We start from the raw sequence: 26,384 nt of genomic DNA, 5'->3' as shown, positions 1-26,384 counted from the left end.
GCTCCATTAGGATTGTTCCCTCAGCTTCTGAGAATGGGAGGACTGATATTTAGGGGATTGTGATAGAGGGTGTGGAAGGAGGGTATTATAGACACAGCCACAGCATCTGGTCACAGTACTGTCCTCAGCTAACCCTGTGGCTATCCCAGTGGATACGTCAACAGGAGTTAATGCTGCATGAAGCTAGGTGCAGTCAGCAGTGCTACTGTGCAAATGTGGGCAAACTCTGCCAATGGCAAGTTGGCATCTGAAAGATCCATGCTGACAATCAGTAGGAGGCCTGTGGAGTGACTTGGAGGAGCAGCACTCTTATGTGGATATTTCTGTGTCCATGGGTTTCAGAAATCACAGATTTTACCAGGTTTGGACACAGATGCTTTCCACCCCTTGCCCACTCTGACCCCACAAATCCCCTCCCGTTCAAGGTGACTAGCACTGGGACATTCAATGAGGTCCATTTTGTGGAGTTTTGGGGTTCCTCTTGCATTGGTTTCTCTGTGGATGAGTATGGCAGAGACTTTGATATTTAGTTGCAAACACAATAACAATCATACCCATGCCATGACAATGGTGAGCAGTATCTCTTCAGGATAGTTACAATTTGCAGTACTCTTCAGGGTGATATCATATAGGAGTTAAACATTCCTACGTGCAGATTAACACTTGGCCATTCTGCTGTGCTTTTATTCCCAAATGTTGTAGAACAGTTCACTCAAAATGTACTGTACAAAGCTCTGTGGCAGTTCAGTAACAACTGCTTTTCTAGATTGTAGCTAAGAATACATTGCCACTGGTTGGATTTGTGACCTTTAGTATACTGGATTTAAGAATTCATCTAATGAATAGTTACTAATACACCTCTACCTTGTTATAACACTGTCTCAGGAGCCAAAAAATCTTACCACATTATATTGAACTTGCTTTGATCCACTGGAGAGCGCAGCCCTGCTCTCCCCCCACCCCCCCCCAGAGCACCGCTTTACTGTGTTATATCCGAATTCATGTTATATCGGCAGGGCCAGCTCCAGGGTTTTGGCCGCCCCAAGCAGCCAAAAAAAAGCCGTGATCGCGATCTGCAGCGGCAATTCGGCGGGAGGTCCTTTGCTCCGAACCGGAGTGAGGGACTGTCCACCAAATTGCCGCCGAATAGCTGGACGTGCTGCCCCTCTCCGGAGTGGTCGCCCAAAGCACCTGCTTGACAAGCTGGTGCCTGGAGCCGGCCCTGTATATTGGGTGGAGTTTTATCAAGGTAGCAGTGTAGTACTAAAACTGAAATCCCTTTTTAAAAGGTCTTTATTTTTTATTTTGTTTCAGGACCGTCTTGACTCTTTAACTGAAGTGGATGACTCAGGACAGTTAACTATCAAGTGCTCTCAAAATTACTTATCCCTGGATTGTGGTATTACTGCATTTGAACTGTCTGACTACAGCCCAAGTGAGGATTTGCTTGGTGCCCTGGGTGACATGACCTCCAGTCAAGCTAATGCAAAACCACTTGAATCTTGGAACTACAGTGAGATGGAAAAAGACTTTCCAGAGCTTATCAAAAGTGTAGGATTACTTGCAGTTGCAACTGATTCCATTGTTTCCAAGTGCAATGAAGCCATTAATGTGAAAGAAACCCATTTACCTCTTTCAACAGAAGATAAGGGAGAAAGCAAAGACAGCAACACATCACCTGAGCTTTCACTGTTTTCTCCTTCTGGGAAGTCATCTCTCTGTACAGCATCGTGCTCTGAAGATGGCATCTTATCAGATGACAGAAAACCAGTTTCCAGTTTAGAGAAACACGAATACAATCCATTGCACCATCTTGGTGCAAAAAGCAAACAGCATCCACACTGTGAAAACTCAACTCCCAAAAGGTCAATAAGAGACTGCTTTAACTACAATGAGGATTCTCCCACACAGCCTACATTGCCAAAAAGAGGTCTGTTTTTAAAAGAAGAAGTGATTAAAGATGATATGGAAGCCAGTGATGTAAAAAAACCCACCTCTCTTAGTTTAAAGACTGAAATGAGCAGAAGTACACCCTCATTATTAGATCCACCAGACAGATCCAAGCTTTGCTTGGCTTTACAATCATCTTACAATAACAGTCCATCTGCTGTCAGTCAGTCATATGATTGCTTACATAAAATTGGTGATAGAAGCCTTGAGTACATGATAAACAATCACTTTAAGGAAAGTTCCATAAGTTTAGGTAAGTCTAATTGTTACATTTGGAAAGAAAAGCCAAGGCACAAAAAATCACATGATACTCCTGAGAAGGTGACATCATGCAGGACACCTGTGGGTATATCTAACACAGCTTCAGCAATGCAGGTGTATAAAAAAGGGAGCTCAGCTCTACAAAATGGAATTTCTTCCTGTAACTCTCAGTCCATGGGAGGTACAAAATCAGATTCTGTTTCCACATCAGCTGATACCTGTAATCAGAGAGAACTGAATGGTCAGTCCCAAAGTAAAAATGAACAATCTAGTTCACCAACTCATAGCCAAGAAAGTGCATCTTCAACTGACTCAGGACCTGTTATCTCCTCCTCACCTGTTCTTCCAAGAAATAGGAGCAAGAAGAGTTACCTGTCATCACCAAGTTATGATAATACAAATGGTAAAGTTGTTGAGGCCTGGTATGGTTCCGATGAATATTTAGCACTTCCATCACACCTCAAACAGACTGAAGTATTGGCTTTGAAGTTAGAAAATTTAACAAAACTGCTGCCTCAGAAACCCAGAGGAGAAACCATTCAAAACATTGATGACTGGGAGCTGTCAGAAATAAACTCAGATTCTGAGATGTATCCAACATATCAGATTAAAAAGAAGCACAAAAAATTGGGTAGGGTTTCACCAAGCTCCTCAAGTGACATAGTATCCTCTTTGGGTGATAGCATTGAATCTGGGCCTCTGAGTGACATTCTTTCAGATGAAGAGCTTTGTGTGCCTGCCTCTTGCTTTAAAAAATACATAGAAGACAAGTCAGGAAAACCTGTAGTGACTGAGTCCTCTGAGAAAAATGAGACCTCTGCCTCAAATAAATCAGATTTAATTCACCAATTGATGCAAGATATACAACACCAAGACAATTATGAAACTATATGGGAGAAAATTGAGGTAAGGCAGATGCTATCCTTAATTGTGTTCTCGTGTGTCAGTTCTTCACAAGTGGTATGACCGTATATAAATGAAGGGGCTTTATTTTATTTAGATTGACTCAAAATCAATTGCATACCCTCCCAAAATTGTTGAGTCAACTGGAAACGTTTCAGTTGATACAAAATATTTTTTTTAACTTTTTTGATTCACCTAATTTTTTTTAAATTTCAGTTTGAATTGTTCAAGATTCCTCCTCTCTCCCCCACCCCCAGTTTGGCCCCTGAACTGAAAAAATCCATTATTTGCTCAGCTCTAGTAATGAGTCATATTGTGGACGTATCCATCTGGTCACCAATACTAGAAAACACTAATTACCTGAGGTGGTGCTTTCATGTTTGGCATAGAATCATCCTGTCAATACTGTTTTTAACACTTCTAAGATTCAGGTACATTTACATGCTGCTTTTGGATGTAGCGCAAAATAAACTAGACATTAGGAAAGCAAGTTGGATTGTAATTAATTGCATACACACACATTTCAGTGATGTTTGAATGAAGTGGCACTTAGTGTACTCTGCCAATTTTTAATTCAGTGGCTTTGGTTCAAAGATACTGGGGGGGGGCAGGAAGGGGAGTTCCTGATTTTTGCTATAACCCTTTTAGTAACATGTTCTGTTTTATCCTGTAGTATATTATCTCCCCTGAAGTGATTTTTCTTCCCACCTATGTTGTCCCTGCTCTGCTTAACACAGAGATAACATTATGATTTCCGCTGCTCCAAACAAGTTTTCCCAAGCATCATCACCTTACTGTCCCCAAGCCAATTTTATAGTCACTCTCTAACGCTCAGATCTGAAGGAGATAGGATTTCCTTCCAGACTGCTGGTGGTCTCAGAGTTCAGAGCAGCTGCATTCCCCTGCTGTGGTTCAGCAAGGGCATCCACTCTAGGCTCCCACCTCCTCAGTCATTACCTCACGTTTCCGTGTTCTCTCTCTCTCTCTCTCTCTCTCTCTCTCTCTCCCTCTCTCTCACCTCCCCTCCCGGGTTTTTCCCAGGCTGCACAGTTCCCTGTCTACATTGTGAATTCTCCAGCAAGCCAGACTGCCTAAGCATGCCTGTTTTGCTGAGAGGCTAAAATAGTGTAATTGTCATTAGGTATAAGTTACCACACATCTTTTTGTAAGCAGGCACACGTATTCTTAAAGTGAAAGCATTACAGAGAAAACATACTAACAACAATAGAAGAACCTCCTTGCATGCAAATAAGCTTAGCAGACATCACTCCAGTTCCAACAAGGACTCTGGCAGTTGATCAGTCCTTCAAGCCCCATCAAGCGTTTCTTCCATGGTCACAAGTTCATAACAGCTGCTAGCTCAGAACAAGCACCTCCATCAATCTGTGAGTCCTTCCTTTATACAGCTAGGGGCTCTGGTCTGATCCTCAGCTGATCAGCAGGCAAAAGTCCCCTCCTCGGGGCGAACGGTCAAAAGTCTGAGTTCTTGCAGAACCGGAGGTGTACATTGTTTCAAATAGTCCTTTGAAGCTCATAATGCTTCCCAACTTTTTTACATTAGTCATGTTTCCCCTCCCCCCCCGCGAGACATCCTACAATAATACGTAAAAATCTGCATTTTTAATACAACAAATTCCTAAAATACTTAAACTTAATTCAATAAGATTTGTCCAGGATACTGCAGGAAATTGCCATGGAGGTAACTCATTTTAAGAAAGGAAACAAAGAAGAGAACCTGACAGCTGAGGAAGAAAAGGACCATACAGAAGAAAAAGATGAACCTTGTAAATAGATGGGTTGGATGGAATCTGCAAATAAGGACTTGTCCACAGTACTACTGAAATAATATAGTGATCACTGTGTTTAAACATGGTGATTGCTTCCAAGGTTCTAGTATGGTATCCTTGGACATTGGAGAGGGATAGAAGGATATTATTCAAGTCATGCTAACCAAATCATCCAATATATAATCTTCTGCTTGATTTTGTAGCATGCCTGTCAGGAAAAAAGACAGACCAAACTGTTTAGAGAATACGTGTTAGAAATGTTCTAGCACCAGGGCCGGCTCTGGCTTTTTTGCCACCCCAGGCCGTCTCCCTCCCGCCCCCCCCAGCGCGGCAGGGGAGGGCACCGAGTCCGGCCGCAGGCTGCTCTCCCCGACCAGCCAGAGTCCCGGGGGGAGGGCGGCGAGCCTGCCGCGGCTCCGCTGGCGGCCAGAGCCCCAGGAGCAGGGCAGAGAGCCCGGCCGGGGCTCCGCTCTCCCCGGCAGCCAGAGCGCCGGGAAGAGGCCGGAGAGCCAGCCGGGGCTCCGCTCTCCCCGGCGGCCGGAGCCGGAGCACCACGCCGCCCCCCTCCAGGTGCCGCCCCAAGCACAAGCTTGGTGGGCTGGTGCCTGGAGCCGGCCCTGTCTAGCACAGGCTCAATTGTGAGAGAGGGCCAGAGTAAGAGTGGGACTTTAGATAGAGAAAGTCCAGTTCCAAAGTGTATAATCTGCCCAGCCTAAGAAGAGATATGTAAGAAAGAATCATGTTTGTATTTCATCCCAGACGATGTAAACTGATCCATTTGGCTTGAAAAAAACATGTTTTGGGGATTCTGAATAAAAATGAATTTGAGATACACTCTTCCCTGATATAACATCACCCGATATAACATGAATTTGGATATAACGCAGTAAAGCAGCGCTCTGGGGGGCGGGACTGCGCGCTCCGGCAGATCAGCGCGTCAGCATGTCTGGCTCTGACATGCTGCTCTGAGCAGCGTGTTAAGGGTGCCGGGCTGGGGCCGAGGGGTTCGATAGGGGCAGAGGGTCTTGGGGGGTGGTCAGGGAACAGGGAGCAGGGGGGATCCACAGCCCGAGGAGGGGAGCTGCAGTCCAAGGGAACGTCACACGCGCTCCAGCTGGCTCCGAGAAGTTGGGGAGGACTGGTCCACATGGGGATGTTGTGGATCCAGGGCAGGGAGAGGTGCCTGTCATTGACGGAACCATGCAGGTGCCCCTGTCCCGGTGCTGGAGGGCTCGGCACACAGTGGGCCCGGCTGGCAGGCTGTGTCCCACTCACAGCAGAGCCGAGCGGGCTCTCCGGGTCCATAGTGCGCCACACTACCTGCCCGCAGTCAGGGGCTCCGTGCGCCCCGGCAGACAGCTGGCCGCGATGTCCTCACTGGAGATGGGCAGCACAGGGCTCTACGCAGGAGGAGAGATGGGCTGAGTGCAGGCACGCATGGCAGGAGCCGCCTGCCAATGGCTCACCCTCCCCTGGCACCACATGGGCACGGGGCAGGGACTAGGCGCACGCGGGCACCTCGGGTGAGGCTGCCCACCCTGGTCCCCCTCGCAGGCTCAGCCGCTGCGCCGGGCTGGGCACACTTTGTGAACAGGGCTCACCCCAGCTGATGTGGTCGAGCAGGTGTGAGCACTTCCATGCACCGGCTCCCCGGGTCCTAGCACAAGTCCCAGTGCGGCGCGTGGCTCATCGTGGGAGTCCTGGGGGTGATTAGGGATGTGGGGGTTGGATGGGTCAGCGGTTCTGAGGGGTCAGTCGGGGGCGAGAAGTAGGTGAGGGTCAGATGGGGGCGGGGCTATTTGCTGACTATTAATAACGGAGACGCTCGAGGCCAAAGCAAGTTCAATATAACACGGTTTCACCTATAACATGGTAAGATTTTTTGGCTCCCGAGGACCATGTTAAATCAGGGTAGAGGTGTACATTCTCAAATGTTCCACCAAACAGAGTATTTTTAAAGAATTCTAAGATCTTGCCAAATCCTGCAGTTGCCTGAGTTCTCCCATCCATAACTAGCAATTCTGCCCTGCCTCTTCCCTTAACTCTGGAAAAAATCATGCTTTATTTGCAATTATTCACTTTCAGATTTATTTGTATCCATATATTGAGCCAGATTTTGATCTCAGTTACACCAATTTGAACTGCTTTGGTGAGTTCCTCTATTCTGGTATGATTGAGATCAGAATCTGGCCCAGTATATTTAAATGACTGAGCAATGTGAACAACAATTATTGTTCTTAATTGATCTATGTTGCATATGTATGGCTGAATAACAGGGAATAGAAGCCTCCTCCTTTTTGTGAGATTATGAACCATAATAAACAAAAACTACCTCAGATACCACAATATCTATCTCACTCACAATCAAGTTCTTTCTTACAGTTATCTCACCTCACAATTACTAATCTAAACACAAAAGCAGATGTGCACCATTTCATTTTTATGCTCATTAGTCTGCATTTTGTTGCACAGCAAATGTGATTTAACAAAACAAGCCAAAGAACAGGAAGCTCTTTTCAGTGTACGGGTATAAATGTCTTACTGCCACATTTCAACAATAATTCAGTAATTCCTCTGTGAGTGGCATTTTTGTTCTGGAGAGTCAAATCTGAATGTAAAGCTTCATTAAGGACAGCCAAAGACTGGTGGAACCAGTTCTAGTGATGAAGCTTTCCAGCCTAATACTCTTTATTTATGGCTGAAGTCAGTCCTTCTTTTTGAAGGAACCGCAGCCTAAAAATGAATAGAAGCAATATTTTAGCCAGTGTGACTAAAAGAAATTCAAGGATATATCATTATAATGGGAGATATTTTGAACTGGTATGAACCTAGCACTGACCTCACAGTAAGGAATTTGTTGAACCTATGTTAAATAATTTATTTGACGCCACCTTCTCTGTCCGAGTCATGCCAAGGCTGTTCAGTCCTTCTAGAAATCTGGAAAACATGTTTCTGCATACTTCCAAATTATTCAGATACATTTTGCCCTGATACTGACATGGTGTAAATATTTCTTTCCACCCCCACACAACATCTGCTTGATTTGAACTGGCCAAATTACTAGTTAATTGAGCAGCAGAAATATTTTTTAGTTTATTAATAATGAATATTATTAAAAATTTGAAGTACATAGGGAAAACTCTCCTCACATCATCATTTGCTACATGTACATTCTTTATTTTCCTCACCCATATCTCTAGCATCCAAGATAAGGTCAGTTGTTGTACCAAGGTTTGCTGTTAGCCGTGTCCTCTGTGGCATGCTGAACCAAAATTCTGTGGTTGGACCCTTTGATGTCTGCAACACGGGATCCTTGAATTCTGTGATGCACTGGAATTTCTGCATCAATTCCAAGTACATTCAGAAATAACTTTTTGAAATCAAATATGAAAAGTAATTGTACAAAATGCTCTATATTCCTTTTATTGTGGCGGTACAAAACTTTTTATTGGTTTTTTTTCCCACAACCTCTACTCAGCAGTAATCAGAATTCTGAGTATTCTGATACTGTCATTCATACTAAATGAGAATGCTGTGAAATGGTCACTAATTTTCTATGATTTTGGGGGGGGGGGGGGGTGACGGCTGCTGCTAAGGTCACTTGTATTGTTTTGGACAAGAGATAAATTGTGATGGTTAGATATTGCAGACAATATAGTCATACTGGATACCAGCTTGGATGGAATGAAAAGACGGTCTGTGAGCATGAAAGCAGAAATGGCCAAAGTGGGACTTGGTATCAGTATGCAGAAGACCAAAATCATGGAGTTATAAGAAAGTGCTGTCTACGCTGGCAGATGAGTGATTGATGAAGAAAAGTATGAAAGAGTTCATAACTTCGTCTATTGTGAAAGTACAATATCTGCTAATGGCCGGTTCACTAAGGAAGTGAAGACAAGAATCAGCAAAGCTAGTCGGTCACTTTCCTGTTTGTCAAACATGTGGAAGAGTAAGAAGATGCACCTACCTCCAATATGCAGGCTACTGAATGGTTATGATTTATGCAGCTAGCTGTTAGGAATCATGGGACATTCCAGAAAGATACAGTGCTGTGACAATCATCAGACTCTCTTAAAAATATGTATTAAAAATACATTGCTACTAACTTCGGACTAAATTAAACACCAGTCTGTTCAACCTTCGTAACATAATACTGCCTAAATAGGTCTACAAGTTGCAGAGGAGTCTGAGAAGAGCAATACAAATGTTCAAGGGTCTAGAAGGGTTTGTGAGGAAAGGATTAAAGGTGTGTGGTTAGAAGCTGTTGGCCAGTATGTTCCAACATAATCTAAAAGTCTAATATAGACAAGACGGGATATACTCCAGTAATGTGCACTAAACTGGTCAAGTTGAAGCCTACAGAGGAGCCTAGGCTTTAACTCAACCAGTTTATACACTGCTTTGGTTACACTAGTCTTGTAGAATGCGTGAGTTAGAATTTGTTTATCATCTTCTAACAATACACCTTTAAATTCTAGTCTAGACAAAGATTTAAACAGATGCAAAATGATGAGATAACTGGCTCTGTGGATGAGGGGAAAGCAGTGGATGTGTTATTCCTTGACTTTAGCAAAGCTTTCGATACGGTCTCCCACAGCATTCTTGCCGCCAAGTTAAAGAAGTATGGGCTGGATGAATGGACTGTAAGGTGGATAGAAAGCTGGCTAGATCGTCGGGCTCAACGGGTAGTGATCAATGGCTCCATGTCTAGTTGGCAGCCGGTTTCAAGCGGAGTGCCCCAAGGGTCGGTCCTGGGGCCGGTTTTGTTTAATATCTTTATTAATGATCTGGAGGATGGTGTGGACTGCACTCTCAGCAAGTTTGCAGATGACACTAAACTGGGAGGCGTGGTAGATACACTAGAGAGTAGGGATCGGATACAGAGGGACCTAGACAAATTAGAGGATTGGGCCAAAAAAAACCTGATGAGGTTCAACAAGGACAAGTGCAGAGTCCTGCACTTAGGACGGAAGAATCCCATGCACTGCTACAGATTAGGGACCGAATGGCTAGGTAGCAGTTCTGCAGAAAAGAACCTAGTGGACAAGAAGCGGGATATGAGTCAACAGTGTGCTCTTGTTGCCAAGAAGGCTAATGGCATTTTGGGCTGTATAAGTAGGGGCATTGCCAGCAGATCGAAGAACTTGATCGTTCCCCTTTATTCAACATTGGTGAGGCCTCATCTGGAATACTGTGTCCAGTTTTGGGCCCCACACTACAAGAAAGATGTGGAAAAATTGGAAAGAGTACAGCGGAGGGCAACAAAAATTATTAGGGGTCTGGAGCACATGACTTATGAGCAGAGGCTGAGGGAACTGGGATTGTTTAGTCTCCAGAAGAGAAGAATGAGGGGGGATTTGATAGCAGCCTTCAACTACTTGAAGGGGGGTTCCAAAGAGGATGGAGCTCGGCTGTTCTCAGTGGTGGCAGATGACAGAACAAGGAGCAATGGTCTCAAGTTGCAGTGGGGGAGGTCCAGGTTGGATATTAGGAAACACCATTTCACTAGGAGGGTGGTGAAGCACTGGAATGCGTTACCTAGGGAGGTGGTGGAGTCTCCTTCTTTGGAGGTTTTTAAGGCCACGCTTGACAAAGCCCTGGCTGGGATGATTTAGTTGGGAATTGGTCATGCTTTGAGCAGGGGATTGGACTAGATGACCTCTTGAGGTCCCTTCCAACCCTGATATTCTATGAAAATAGAGTTTTGGGAAACTTCAGTTGTGTTTTGGCAGGTGGAAATTGGTAGAGTCATCATCCAAGTCCAAACACAAGCTATTCACTTGCTGTGGTCAAAATGTCACCTCTTCTAATCTCTAGTTTCATTAACGAAAAGCTAGCTAATTCCAAAATAAAAATACATGAACTGCAGTCTAAGCCTTCTCACTATTCAGTTCCTGTGATTCCTTCTCTCAGGACCTGTCTCTCCCAGAGCCTTTCTCCTTCAGCCAGCAATAGTGTCTAATAAGCCTCAGTTGCTCCTTTGAATCAGCACTAATTAATATGCAGATCCTGCCAGGCAGAAGATGAATTGGGGAGGTGAGGGTGGAAGCAGCAGTATTCTCCAAACTCTCCCCTCCCCAAGACTTGAGATGCATAAATCTTCAAAATATTTTCAGCCCTCTTCTGTTTTGTACACAGTGACTTTAGCTGATCTTCATCCCTTATATTTCAGGAGACTTGATCAGCAGTGAAACATTAACAGGGCTGACCTTTAAATTGTCAACATTAGACACCATTCCGGTAATGGTGAATCAGGACAGTTCCCAGCAGTATTGTTTCAGGCTCTCTGTAGACTCAGGCAGATACTGGAAATTTAACTTTCCAACTAAAGGTCTAGAAACTTAATTTTTAGCTGCTTTCTTTTTTATTTAAGATTTTGGAACACAAGGTGCCGTCTTAAGCCAGTCCTATCTGTTGGGCTCCAATATGTACTAGCGTGAGAATCTTGCCTTTCTACTGCAAAAGTATTAATGTGAACATTACATCTGATTTTGATTCATTTGCGTTCACACCTCCTGAGTCTTGCATCATGTTTCAGGTTCAAACAACCCACCCAGACTGGGGACGATAGGGTAGTAAAGAATGAATAGAAGAGATGGTGGTGATTGAACAGTGGTTTCTGCAACTGTTTAAAGAGAGTTACCTATCACCAGTCTGCCAGTTTCTGGTTTTAAACACACAGAAAACTTACCTGAAAAACAAGTTCATGGGTCAGATAATTTAAATTCCTCTTATGAGATGACACACTTAACCTTTACTAACCAATTAGCCCTATTTCAGTAGGAAATGCTGAATTAAGAGTTCTAATTTCTTTTGTGACTTATGGTCATCATATAATTCATGTCAAGGATGTAGTAGAAGGTCAATATATTCACTAATTACCCAGAAGCAAACATGTTCCATTCTAATTCAGTGCAAAAGCTTTTTTCCCTCCTAGCCCTTTCTGCTGCATTTCAAAATCCTTTAAGAAATGGTAATGTAGCACCCTCATGAGGCCAGATCTCACTACTGCAGCTGCTTGACAGATTTTTAGTATACTTTCTTGTTTAAATGAACAAAACACATGAAAATGTACAGAACTGTTAAAAATGTAATAGCAAAAGATAAATTGTAAACCAGATTCCTGTACTCTCTAATGAAAAGAATATTTTTTTCTTTAATGAAGCCTCTACTGGTAATACATGTTCTGTGCAATTTATTTTATTGCAACAAAATTAATGTTGAAATTTATGTTCTGAATTAAGAAGCAATAGCATAAATATGCAACTGTTCTTAGGTTTACAAAAGAGAACTTGCACTTCTATAGATTTTGTGAAATCTATTGTAAAAGCAAACTCAATCCACTGCAAACAGTTTGTAGTGATAGCATCTGGCTACAAATATTATTTTATTTGTTGGTAATATTTAAGAACCTACTGTCATATTCTTTTCAAAATCAGGGCTTAATCCTACCTGTGGCTGCCAGAAAAAATGCTTTCTTGCTTTAAAGTTTCACTTTAAAGTTATTGACAAAGCTACTTAAAAAAGTAAAGTATAAAGTATAACTAGGTGAGGGTGTGTATTTTGTCTGTAGATCACTCTCCAAATGTCATGAGCCATTTGTCAGCTTCAGCTCTTAGACTATGGCCAAGCATAGAGAGAAGGCACAAAGCCCTTTGTACAATTTACTGGGGAGGGGTGAGTGGAGTGTGTTTTGGACACCCAGGTGAAGAGAAGGGCAGAGCGGTCAACCAATCACCACTTGGCGGTGAGTCAGATCTGATGCATGGGGTGCTAGCTGGATAGACATAGGAGGCCCAAATCATCACTGCGGGTTGTCTGGAAACGTCTTGTGGAGAACCCTGTGAGGAAAGACTTCAATTCCCCCATCCAGAAGAAATCCGGGTGAGGTCTTGGACATTGAGTCTGAGAGGACAATGTTCAGGGCTTCAATTGTTGAGGCAGGACAAAAAGCTGCGGCCTGAAGGCGTGGTGGACACCAGTGGTGAGGGAAGCTGTCAAGGCAAAGAAGGAGGCCTTCCGAGAAATGCTTGCAAACTGGATTCCTGATTTGGCTGAGAGGTACTGGCTGGCAAAGAGGGCTGCAGTTGTGGCAGTCGTTGAAGAGAGAGCCCGGGCTTGGGAGGAGTTTGGAAAGACCATGGAGAATGACTACCGGATCGCCTCAAAGGTGTTCTGGCAAACCATTCATCACCTTAGGAGGGGTTGGTGGGACATTGCACAGGCTGTTCTCAGCAAGAGTGGTGAAACGCTGAATCAGCTGAGAAGATTAAGAGATGGAAGGAGCACTTTGAGGAACTCCACAACCCGGTGGACACGCCCTACTTTTAGGAGCTAGTGCCGGAAACCCCCAGTGAGATCAGATCTATTTCTGATGCTGAGATTACTACAGCGGTAAAGTGCCTTCATAGTGGTAACCAAGGTAGCGGGGTGGATGAGATTCTCCCGGAGATGTTGAAAGCACTGGAAAATGTTGGGGTGTTGTGGTTAATGCACCTCTTCAATGTTGCGTGAAAGGCGGGTGCAGTATCTCTGGACTAGCAAACCGTGATGGTGGTTCCAATCTTTAAGAAAAGAGACCAAAGGGTGTGTTCCAACTACAGAGGGATAACTTTCCTTAGCCTCCCTGGCAAAGTCTGTGCCAGAGTGTTGAAGAGGAGGCTATACCCGTTAGTTGAACCTCGGATTCAGGAGGAACAATGTGGATTCCATCCTGGCCGTGGAAAAATGGACCAGCTCTGTTGCAGATATTTGAGGGATTGTGGGAGTTTGCTAATCTGATCTACCTTTGTTTTGTAGACCTGGAGAAGGCATATAACCGCGTTCCCTGAGATCTCTTGTGGGAAGTGTTGCAGGAGCATGAGGTGCCAGTGCCACTTTTGTGTGCTAGCCGGTCCCTCTGTTCTCAGAGCGAGAGTTCTGTTCATATTCTTGATATTAAGTGAAGTTCATTTTAAGATGGGCTTTAGATTCCACCAACCTCAACAGGGACTTGTAGGTGGTATCTTTGCCGTTTGCAGATGATGTCCTTCTTGCTTCTTCAGACTGTGATCTCTGAGGCACACTCGAACATTTCACTGCTGAGCGTGAAGCAGCTGGGATGAAAATCGGCATCTCCAAATCAGAGGTCATGGTCCTTCCCCTGAAGAAAATAGCCTGCTGTCTGTAAGTGAAGGGGGAGCAGCTGTCCTCAGTGGAAGAGTTCAAGTATCTAGGGGTCTTATTCATGAGGAATAGTAAGCGGGAACGTGAGATTGACTGGCGGATTGGTATGGCGGTGGCAATGATGCAGGCATTGTACCGATCTGTGGTGGTGAAGCAGGAGCTGAGTTCTCAGACGAAGCTCTTGGTTTACAGGTCAGTCTACATCCCATGCTTACCTATGGTCATGAACTTTGGGTAATGACCAGAAGGATGAAATCATGGGTACAAGCAGTGGAAATGAGGTTTCTCCACAGGATGGCTGGGCTTACTCTCAGAGACTGGGTGAGGGGCTCGGCTATTCGGGAGAACCTTGGAATAGAGCCACTGGATTGAGAGGAGCCAGCTGAGGTAGTTCAGGCACCTGATAAGGATTCACCATGGGAGCCTTTCTTTGGAACTCTACTGGGAACGTCCCACTCAGAGAAGGCCCCGAGGACACGCTGGAGGGATTATGTCTCCCAGCTAGCCTGGGAATGCTGGGGAATCCCCAGGAGGAGCTGGAACCTGTTGTGGAAGAAAAGGGAGATCCAGTCCTCTCTACTCTCCATACTGCCGCCATGACCCTTGTTGACAACAGGGGGCGCTACTACCCCTGAAATGGATCTTTACTGGCTCCCGGTGAGCAGATTACTGTCATACCAGTGAAAAAGTTCTACAGTAATTATCTGCAATACACAGCAGTTTATTGAGAAGGAACTACATAAGTGGTAAAGGGTTATATTAAGCCCATAATTCTTACGTTAGACATTAAGAACTATACATTAAGAGCTATACAATCCTCTTAATGAGGCTCTCTTTCACAAACATGCACAAACAGGCCCTGTGCTAGCCTCACGCAGTTCCTGCTTGGCAAACAGAGAAGGTGGTTACCAATTTTATAGATGGCTTCTTCCCCTCAGTCTGTTCTTCTTAGCCCTCTGGTCTGTCTCAGATTCCCTCAAGGCAAAGGCAAGACCTTGGTTGCCTTGAGACCCCTCTGGTTCACAGTCCTACTCAAGCCCATGGAGCAGAGGTTTGGCTATTCTGTCTAGCAGTGTTGCTTCTTCAAGCGTCAATTAAGAAATCCCAACCAACAGCAATTTACTTTGCTTGATTCTTATACTCTTTTTCCTCGAAGGAGTCACATGTCTTAAAAGCATGCCCAGTGGGTGTGTGGTTACTAATTTTACCTAATTAGTGTTTTAGAAGGGGCTCAGGGGGGTGGTACTGAAGAAAGATCACCCCACATTTACTCACTCATCAATCATTCACTCTGGATCTCTGCATGGTGTTCTTGCTGTAAAGTCACTATAACCAGGTTGATCTGTGCTCCATGCTGGAACTTTATACATGTGATATTTACTTTTGCATGGGCCCATATTTGCCAACCAATAGGTTCAGTATCGATCGTACATGCAGACTTTGCCAGTTCTGTATCAAATTTGCTTCTGCTTAAAGGGAACCTGCGCCCAGGATCCGTTGCAGCCATTCAGCCATGTTTAAATCATGTCAAGTTATGCTCACACCATTCATTCAGTATGGCCACACCAATTTGGCACCATCCCAACAAACCTCATCTGGAAAAGTGGCATAAAGGAGCCTATACAAGAAAAAGCCCTGAATATTGGGACTGTCTCTCTAAAATTGGGACATCTGGTCACCCTATTGACCTGGAATGATGGTAACAAAACACTATTTGTTTTCTGGACATGGAACAAAACCAAATATACAAGTACAGTACATATAATATGGAAAATTGGCAAGTGATGATTAGCTAGTCTTTGGGTGCACTTAGGCTAATAACCAATACATAAATTACCCATGAAATAGTCTGAAAAAGGTAAGTTGCCAACACAACATTTAAAATAATTATTAGAAGGGAATGATTTAATATCGCCAGGTATCTTTGTATTAGCATAAATAGTTTCAACATCAATCAGTATTTATATTGGCAGCATTTTAAGAAAAAAGTAACCAGTTGCTTTATTAAAAATTTAAAAATACAGATTAGAGATGGGCCTGAGCCACACCCTTTGATCAGGATCCATACTGTATAAATAGCTGATGGGTCGAGAGGGGCATTGTTCAAATCTGTGGATTTGGGTTTTGTGCAGGGTTTAGGGACCACTGAATCCATGTAAGAGATCTCTGAATAAAAGCAGTTTTCATGTGTGTGAACTATTGGTGCTGAAAGACCTGCTATATTTTCTACTAAGGTTCAGTATTCTGTAAAATTGCCCATAGAAGACAAAAGAAGAGTTTAGGAATGTGTAATAAGTGGGTATGTGTTACAACTTAGTGGTGTGATCCTGCAAACACTTACTACCATGGGTAGCCCCATTAGCTTCCCATGTGTAGTCCTATTTACATGGTGGCAAATGTTAGCAAGATTGGGTCCCAGGACTGACAGTTGAGTCAGACAAGATTGTGTGACCTAAAAAAGATTTGCATTACTTCTCTCTTAGCTGGTCAGTACAGTCTGGCTAGTTTTTGGCTGAGACAGGGACATGAGAGTATAAAACTTAGAAAAGACTTAGCTCTGGGTATTTGATGCTCTGACAGCAAAACGGTGTTGCACAACAGGAATTTAAGTGTATCCCATACTAGTACAGCATTTTGGGCACACTTGATTATTCCCTGGCAGCTGTTGAGACCTGTCAGATACACTGGTAGGAAAAATAGCATGAAAGGAAAATGACACAACAGTACAAAAAATATTTTCAAGATAACCAGAGACCCCAGGAGACATACCCAATTATAATCTGTTTCGGAATGAAAACATTTTCAGATAAATATGAGAAACAAAAATGATAAAATGTGGTGAGAGGATGAAGTTCAAATGGGTTAGAGTTCAGGTTTCATTTGGATTAAGCATCCAAAAGTTTAGATCCTTATCTGTACTGTCCAGCCATTTGAGTCTGCAAAACTGACCTCTTTTCTTCTTCCCGAATATCTGAGAAACACAGATTTCCTTAATTGTGACATTCACAATGGCATATGAGGCATCATTCACTGTGTCTGATTCTACTGTCCTCCAGTCCCACCTTACCTTTCTTTACATTCTGAGTTGGATCCTAGTTTTTATCAAGCTAAAAAAAGACCTGAGACCCACCGTGTCCTTTTCCCCAGACATCGGCCTTCTCCTCCTTTTACTGATTCCTCACCCGTGCCATGCCTCTTTTCCCTTATCATTTCCTGCTCTTACTTCCTGTCCCTGGTTCCTCCTATTACTTATTTCTCATGTCCTGTAAATCCTTATGTGATCTCCTGCTACTAAGTCTGCTTAGGTCCACCCATCCAGTATCTTCTTTTCATGGCCATCTTCCCACTATGCCTCATAAACAATAAAGAACACAAACCAGAAATGCTGAATGAACAGGTCAGTGGTGTGGAAATAACATGAGTAGAGCTCCCACCCTGCTGCAGGTGATCCAGCATTTTGATCTAATGTGAAACTTAAACAGAAGTCAGACATTTAAAAATGCTTTGAAATCCTTGAAGGAAAGGTGTTATATAGGTGCAAAGCATAACCTAACTAAATGATCACACAATTACAGGTAGAAAAGCAAATTTAAGATCAGGAGCTGATAGATCAAGAACAAATAGTAATCTTCTCCTCATCTGAAATGAGAAAAATGGTGCCCCAAAGTAACATATCCCTTTTTTAAAACTAGGAAGCTGTTTGACCTCTGGACTGTTTCTCCAGTCTCTATGGGACTAATTTTCCGAGGTGTTAAGCACCCACAGTTCCCTCTAGCAGTGGCGCTGGAGCAGTTTTGGGAGTGGGGGTACTGAGCTGCACCCCTCTTACCCCAGTCCACACCTCTCACTGCCCCCTAGAGCTCTGGGAGGAGGGGACCACGGACAGGGGTAAGGCGGCGGAGGCTGGGGCCACAGCTAGGCCCTGGGCATAGGGCTGGTGGCCGGGTGGGATCTGGGGCCGACAGCGGAGCCCCCAGAGCCCCAGCAACCGGATGGGATCCCAGGCTGGTGACTGGGTCCCCATATGTGGGTCCAGCAGCCAGGACCCTGGGACTGGCGGTGGAGCCCCCAGGCACGGGGCCAATGGCCAGGCGGGCCCCTGGGGCCATGGGCCGGCAGCAGAGCCCCTGGGCTCCAGCAGGGGCTCGGGGCCGGTGGCCGGGACACCGGGCAGAAAACCTGGGAGTGCTGCTGCACCCCCCACTCTCCTACTTCCCATGCCTATGCCCTCTAGCATCTGGCAGAGGGGGTGGAGTGATTGTGGCATCCAAAAATTTGTCTCTTGGGAGCCAGAGACTGACTGGACTATTCTCTCATTCTACCCATGCTCTTGTCCCGCTGCCACAAGTCTCCCTATTTAGACCTTTATTTTACAAGTTGGTTGTGCTCCAGTACAAGTGTAAGTAGAGCCCACACGTGGGTTTGGATAAATGTCAGCACTAGCATAGACTTCCATACTGAGCGGAAGCAAGTCCCAAGCCTCTTAGGCACCTGCTCCTTTATTCTCAAGAGCTCAGGGGAAGGAAGGAGTGGGGTGTGTGGAGAATAAGCATACCAAGGAGACAAGTTGAACAAGGTTCTCAGTATACAGCTATATTCTCCTCACTTCAAACTTATTTCTGCTAGGAGGCAAGAGTAACTTGGCAGCAGTGCAGTCCTTAATACAGGGTCAGGTTCTGCTGTGCTGTCTATCCTACTCATCATATTTACCTGTGTTTATACAAGTAACATTTTACATAAGTTTTTCTAATGTTTAATTAAATAAGAATTATCTTGGTTTAAGTACGTCTATGGAAGTTACCACTATGCTATATCCTGTATTGCCTACGACAGAGGTGAGACACAACAGCAATGCCAGTAATTGACAGTGGACTGTCAATGGTAGGGGGTGTTTCCTGAAGCAAAATTAAGTGTGCTTTATGCTCTATAGCCAAATGTAGGAGAATGCCCCTCTTGGCTGCTGAGATTCCCTAGATATGGAGGAGCAGCACTTTGAGAGCTGACTCCAGCACTAGGGTTTGTGACCCTGGCCTGAAGAGGACCCCATAGGGGACAACTCCTTCAGGCTGTGTTTGTTTTTGTTTTTCACTTTTTATGCCGAGGACTTGAGCTCCGATTTTTGCACTTTGTCTACTTTAGCTTTTTCATACAGATAGTGGGTGCCATGTGATGGCAGTAGACTTGTCCCCTTATATGATCTCCCTGAAACACAGGCTGAGAAATATGTGTATTCTGATGACATCTGTAGTGCTGACACTGGAAAACGATTGCCATAGGATAGAAAGGGAATCTCAGCTAACATGGCTACCCTCTGATACTTGGCAGCCAAAACATGGTTACTTGGACCACCTGCTTCTATCAGTGAGACTACTCAGTGAAACCAAGACAGTGACAACTAACTTCCATCTAAACAATCATCTTGCCAATCAACCCATCATGATCCATGTCCAAGGATGGCCATTGCCATTCTGACCAGTTGGGAGTAAAACTTGATCATAGCCTGACACATTGGCTTCAGGAACACTGGAACACCTGAAAATGAAGATCTCTTCTCACACCACCTTGATATGAAAATGATCAGGAACCTCCTAGGGAGCAGACCCTTCAGTCTTTGTACATCTGCATTGGCCCTGGTGTTTGCTTTAGCTGAATACTGCTTTGTGATCTGGGGCAGCAGCTGGCGCACTTAGTTTGTCAAGATGGTGCTGACTTTGGACACTTGTATTATTAGTTTTCACTATACACCAATGTCCAGTCTGTATGTGCTAGCATACATAACTCCACCAGACCTTCATGAGATGCCCTTAAGTCTGCTTGGAGAGATGTGGCAGATGAAACCAACCTATTACGTCTCTGGTTGATTGATTGCCCCATTCTTAGGGAACAACACGTTGTGCCAATGTAAAAGTCTGATCATATTCAGGGGAGGAATCCACTCCTGTGGTCTAGGGTATGACACCCCAGCTGATTTCTTAACACTCCTTTGCTACAGCAGCTCCCACACTCTTGGACAATACTGGCCCTTTACCTGTTGCTAGCTATACAGCAATCCTGTAGCTCTAGTAGCAACTGTGGGAAATATTAAGAAAAATAGTCTAGTGTACACAAGGCCCACATTAGAAGCATTACACTCTTGGATCTGACGCTCCTTGGCTGAACATACCCTGTAGGCATGACGCTTTCTAACAACTTTTGAAAGCTGCCTTTTAAAAAGTAACATGTACTTGGGTGTTACATACACTGTGCTATGAATGCCAAGTGTGAAGTAGGAAAGTAAATATTTTAATCACTCCATGAATTCATTTTAGCTTGGTTCCATCACATTTCCAATTGCCTTGAGTTGTCATATCCTGGATTAAGTAGGATTGTTAAGAAAAGCATAGAAGAATTCTGTTGATGTTATGCTTGGTCAGCATTATGTTCCTCCTATGAGGTCAGTGGACTTATTGGCCATCACAAAGTCTGGAGGACACTACAGAGGAATTTTTTTCCTTAGTGCCATCTGTCTCCTTAGGGAGTTCTATAATCTGTACTGCTGATGATTGCACTGTTGCCTCTGCATCTAGCTCCAATTAAACTGACCATGGCTGTTTGTACAGTCTCATCTTCCTGAGTACCTGGATTCCTTTGACTTACCTTTCCCTATGAAGAAAGTGCACTTTTATCCTTTTGAAAATAAAGTCCAGTGGGCTGGACTGAGTCCCTCCTGAGACTCATATGCAAGTCCTTTTGTGGTTAGACAAAGGGGTTTCTTAATGCCATTCTGTGATAGAAGTGCCCTTGGAGGCAGCACATGCCAGTATGTAGCCCCTTTGTGAGCTCAGTCTTTTTTTGTAAATTGGGAGCAAACTTTACAACATTCTCTGTTTGCAATAAAATTGAACATTCATTTTTTAACACACATCCTCATAACCAATTCTTTTACGGACAAAACTTCCTTTGTGTGCCCAAAACTAAAGGGGAGGAGGGGGAGATCTAGTGTAGTAAGTTCACTAGTAGTGCTCTCTTGTGTTTCTATGCTGAGATTTGTGGTATAAAGGGCAGGTTCTGTGTCTCTGTAAAACTCGTATGACTGTCATCCTTAAAACGTGATAATTTTGTCAATAGGTAAATAGACATTTTTAGTACATGCTTATATATCTGGGACCTACCTGTTTGGAACCCCTTTTTTCAAATCTTGGTTCTAGTCACTCCAAAGATTTTGTGTCTTGATAAAAGTTGTGTCCAAAAGAACTCTATTAAGTGTTTGTGATGCAATCCATAATAATTCAATGTGCATATTAAATGCAAATTAATAATATTAATAAATTGTTAAGCAATGTCAACATTGCACAGCTTAAAATTTCAAGAAGCAAGATGGTCAAATACTGTTTCCAGCTGCACATGCAACCCAAGTGAATTCTGCATAGTTTCAAAGAGCAGAATTTGGCTCAGGAACTGCATACATTAAAGTTTCCACATCAATGTTAACTTGCCACATTACATCCTGTATTATTTTATAGTGTATATTTTACGACATTACAAGTGTCTCTCTGAAACATGCATAGCCAAATTCAGGTTCAAGAGGGCCAGTACCCTCCCTGAACATCCTCTCAATTCCACAAACACTACAGGCAGCTAGGGAGTGTTCCCTGGTCTGACTGTAGTTTTCCCTGTTGTACCATGTGAGCTGCAGGTAGAGGCAGCTAGTGCCTGCAGTACTGACGTGCTCTGAGCAGTGCAAAACACTGGAGCAGAAAGCACAGCAGAGCCACCCTGCCACCTCTGGGGCTAGTAGGCGCAGCCTTGGCCCATCTCCCACAATCCTGGAAGGGGGCGTTAATGGAGGTCCAAGCCCAGGGCAGGCCTTCTCTAGGCTGGAGACATGGCAGGCAGCTTCTGGAGCCTGCAAAGAAGGAGGAATTGGGGGCTGACCAGCTTCTGGAGTCTGCCTGGCAGCAGTTAGAAGGGCTGCAAGAATCTGCCAAGGGGAGTCAGATATGGGGGAGGGGCGTGAGGGAGCAGGTGTGCCTGGCAGGGCTCTCAGCAGTGGTAGGGATTTGGGAAGCAAGTGTAAAGGGCGTCAGAAAAGACTCTAAACAGTGGGAAAGGGGGGTGGGGAGAGGCAGGGCCTGCCTATTTCTCTGCACAATTAAAATGTTTGACTTGTTGTTTTTACACACACTCTCTTGAGATAGGCAGGGGCATTAGAGGGCATTGAAAAAAGACCGGTTCTTGAAAAAGAAGTTCAGGATTTTAGTCTAATCTCATGATTTGGGAGTTTTTGAACCGTTGGGGTTGGCAATACTGTTACTAGGCTCTGCCAGAAGCCTACCAGATACCTTGAACACACTTAGATTTTTTTCAATACTTACAACTCTCTTATTTTGAATCCTTATCCACCCAGATGAAATAGCTATAGATCCCCAGAGAAGACTATGTCCATGCCAACTTTTAAATTTAAACAATTTTTCCTGTAGCTTTGTTTTAAAAAAGTGTGAATAAAACATTGTGGGGTTTTTTTACACAAAGGAAAATGTATGTTCCATAGTCGCACAACCTGTAATCATGTGAAAAACCCAATAGGTGCACATTTCAGAAATGTATCACTGCATTCAAACAGAAGTTCATCATGGAACTGCGTTGTATCCTTAGCTATGGAGGTTGCTACCAAATATCCACTATGTAGCATTTGACTTTTCCAAACATAGCATAGTAACAATATTACCAGGTGGAGTCTGGAATAAAATCAGTGGCTAGCTTACGAGGACAATACGGAGCAGTTACATCACAGAACTGATGCAGCTGGTCTCAAAGAGAGAGATCCGTTTACACTGGAATTCCCTCCTGGTCTCCTTTTTTTTCTCTCCTGAGGAGTTCTTGTTTTTATAGTAATTTTTTTGCTATAATGCAGGTAACTTTGGGATTTTCAGATTCTAAAACATTGTGATATATCATAGTTTAATTATAGGCATCATAGTGTCTGGATTAGATACATAGTTATTATAGGTCAGCCTTGCTCCACTGAAGCAACTGAAGCTGATTTACACCAGCTGAGGCTCTCTCTATCTTAAAATTGTCTAAGAAAGCTGTGTAGACAAAGAAACAGGTAAACCACAAATACAAAAGAGAGAGAGTGGTAAAAATTATTAATGATAGGGATGTACAGCCATTTCTGTTAGAGGCATGAAGTGAGAAGAAACCATGGCAAAATATTATTGTGTATATTTTGCTTTCCTATAATATTTATTTGTTTCCTTGATCAGTCCTGAGTCTGGGTTCATGATTGCACACTAAATTCCATTCTTTTGCATGGTGTAATTAGTCCTGTATTTCATTTTCTGACTGGGTTGCATTACATTTTTTTTCTAGTGTTGCAGAATACTTTTTTTTTATCAAGAGGCAAATCTTTCTCCATATTAGAACTTCCTAGACCCAAATTTGTCTAAAACATTTCTTAAAATATATATGTATTTTAGGAAATATCCAAAACAAACTGCATGAAGATAGCCCCTTTTTGTTTTTTACTGTACATCTTCAAAATTCATTAGGTATTCATCATTCTACATAGGATGTTTTGTTACTTCTAGCCAGTCAATAGAGTGGTAATCACATCTTCAGTAAGGTCTAGGTTGTGACTTGGAGTGTCTTGCAGGGTAACTATTGACTGGTGTTAAGTTTATGCACTATCCTTTGCTCAAGGCTGTGCCTAAAAGTATGCTTTAGCCCTAAAATAGCAACACCTATTGCTTATCAGATGGAATAATCAAGACCCAAATGTGTGCATCAGTGCTTAAAGTGATAAAGGAGCAGCATATTGTTTGAAAATACTGATTTTGGTTTTAAAGTTTGTATTTAGCCAGGCCTTGGAATAATGCCAAAGAGAAGACCTGAAGAAGAGCTCTGTGTAAGCTCGAAAGCTTGTCTCTCACCGATAAGATATTTCCTCACCCACCTTGTCTCTCTGAAAAGAAGTAGAAGTTCAGCTTCGAGAGCAGGGTTGTAGTCTAGTCTTTTGCAACAGACCTGATCCAGTTGACTGTATTTGCATAGGTTTCAATTTCCACTGGAGCTGCCTTCTAGGCAGACATGAGTCATGAGGCTGGCATTGGGATGATAAAGGTGTCTCTTTGCCCACTAGCATCAGGCTATTAAAATAAATAAGTTGGAGTCCTAGGCACTACTGTGAAAAATTTTTGAAAAACTTTTTGATCATTAGTTTGTGACAAATGAAGTAGGGATTATGGTGCCTCAACATAATCTTGAATTTAGTTTGAGATAAACACATGGAAAATATGAAAAAGAAATCTCCTGTCTGATCTAGGCTCGCATGTATTGTCTTCATTTCCATTGTCATGTGTTTAACTATATGGGTTTTCCTTTTAATTTTACCAGAACTCAAATGACAAGTCAAGTAAAATTGTGGTCTTAATTTAGTTGTGGGACATCCAAATATTCATTTTGATGTTCCCTAGCACTTATTTGCAAAAAAAGGCACATATTTGAATGTGCAGAGGTAAGATTTAAAAATCCAATTTAGATGCTTACAATTCAGCATTGGACTCCCTCCTTAAGATTTTGTAGGACTGACAATGCTCCATTAGGCCTCCAGATGGTGGTGTTTACCCAGACATTGAGATTCAGGAGCTGGACAATGTTATCTATCCTCTGACAGTCATTTTCAGTGTCAGGCTTTTAGTTTTTTAAATTATTTTCAGTTTCTACAGATGTGTTCTTTGAATGGTTTCAATAAAATTTTATAGCCATCGTTTGAAAAATAGTAGGATTATTGTGATTTGTGTTTTGTAGCAGAAAATATTTCTCTGACAGAGACGTAGCCTGGGTTAGATCTCCCCATTCTGTCATCATGCCTCTCCTTTCCTTTAGCTGTCTCCTCAGTGCTCATCACCGACCCATTTATTTTTAGTGGGGATTTTAATGTCCATAATGAAACTGTTTGAATATTTATATTTTTTTAAACAAAAAGATTCTGGCTCCTCATAGCTTTACATGATATTGTCTATATATTTATTCAGGCCCAAAACACCCTTCAAACATTCCCTACCCCACAACACAAATGATTCAGGTCATATACCTGTTGTGGATTGTCTCCCCCCATGTGGTAAATACAGGCATATTAGATGTGGCACATTTCATAGCAGTATGTGCAGAAAAATAGCATAGCAGAAAAAGTATTTGACATCTAGAAGGCTAGTACTGGAGGGTTCCCATACATAATATCAAAAAATACAAATATTCTGAGGGACAAGCATAGTCACTATTGAGAGCTGCCTTTTGTACTAGTGAGTATTGGCATCACATGCTTGAAATCTTGAAATATTTTTTGAAAAATTCTTCTAAAACATAATACTCTGTTATGGGGGTGTAATATATTACTTTATTAGTAAAATACATGAAGCCTGTATAAGAGAGCACCTTTATTTTGTGTGTGTATGTATATCTGTCTGCCTATGTCTATGTATATATTAAATCACCTTGTTTGTGAGATAACATCACTAGGATGTGACAAGCAATCAGTAATGTGATTTGTAGTATTCTTCTCCCTGTTCAGTGGTAGTTCTGATTTTTTTTTTGTTAAAATTTAAAACTTTTGGCAAATAAAAAAAATCTGTTTGGGGGTGAACTAATTGTTTTACTTGACCTGAAAGATTTTTTTCCAAGCATTTTTAAAGGGCTAGAGGAGTGCCCCTCTGCCCCTTATAACCTTTAGCCCAGTGGTTAGGGCATTCACCTGGAATAGGCATTTGAACCCAGGCATTCACATGGGAGCAGAGTGACCTTGGTTCTAGTCCCCTGCTCCACTGAATATTGAATTATTTATACAAAAGGGGAACAAATGAGAATGATACTTTGGTTACCTCACAGAGCTGTTGAGGGCATAATTTAATTAATTTATGGGAGGTGCTCAGATAGCAGAGTCCTGAGTATCCTAAACAAACCTATGAATGAATAAAAATAAAACTAATACACCAGTGGTAGCATTATCTTAAGCAATTCTGGGATGGTCATATTAGATGAACATACTCTTAAGATCTATTTTAAGTTGATAAAAACATCATGGCCACGCTACCCTCTCGACCTTCCCTTGATTCATGCTGAACAGAAGACTCTGGTGGAGTTATCTGCACTCAGAATGGGCCTTAGAGCATCATCCAGTCATGTAAAGTTAGGGGCATCATTTAATAGTGCCTGTGATAAAAGACCAGCAGCCCTTGCATTAAATGCTGCACATTCTGCCTTGTATATCACTAGAAGTGATGCAGCTGCCACATTTGGTTGCCTGAATAGGGGCTTCCAACCCATCTTTTATCATAACCC

General features: G+C 43.1%; 1 protein-coding gene across 3 annotated transcripts in view; it reads left to right on the top strand.

The window, feature by feature from the left end:
• Nucleotides 1–26,384, top strand: part of AKAP6 (A-kinase anchoring protein 6) — a 383,199-nt gene that overhangs the window by 144,361 nt on the left and 212,454 nt on the right. For all 3 annotated transcript variants that reach the window (XM_034768678.1, XM_034768679.1, XM_034768677.1), the window contains exon 4: nt 1,315–3,117. In XM_034768678.1, coding sequence (XP_034624569.1) covers nt 1,315–3,117 — 1,803 coding nt within the window. The remainder of the gene's footprint in view (nt 1–1,314; nt 3,118–26,384) is intronic.

This window comes from Trachemys scripta, chromosome 4 (genome assembly GCF_013100865.1).
Source record: "Trachemys scripta elegans isolate TJP31775 chromosome 4, CAS_Tse_1.0, whole genome shotgun sequence".
Classification (NCBI taxonomy): Eukaryota; Metazoa; Chordata; order Testudines; family Emydidae; genus Trachemys; species Trachemys scripta.
This window is presented reverse-complemented; position numbering and strand designations above follow the sequence as displayed.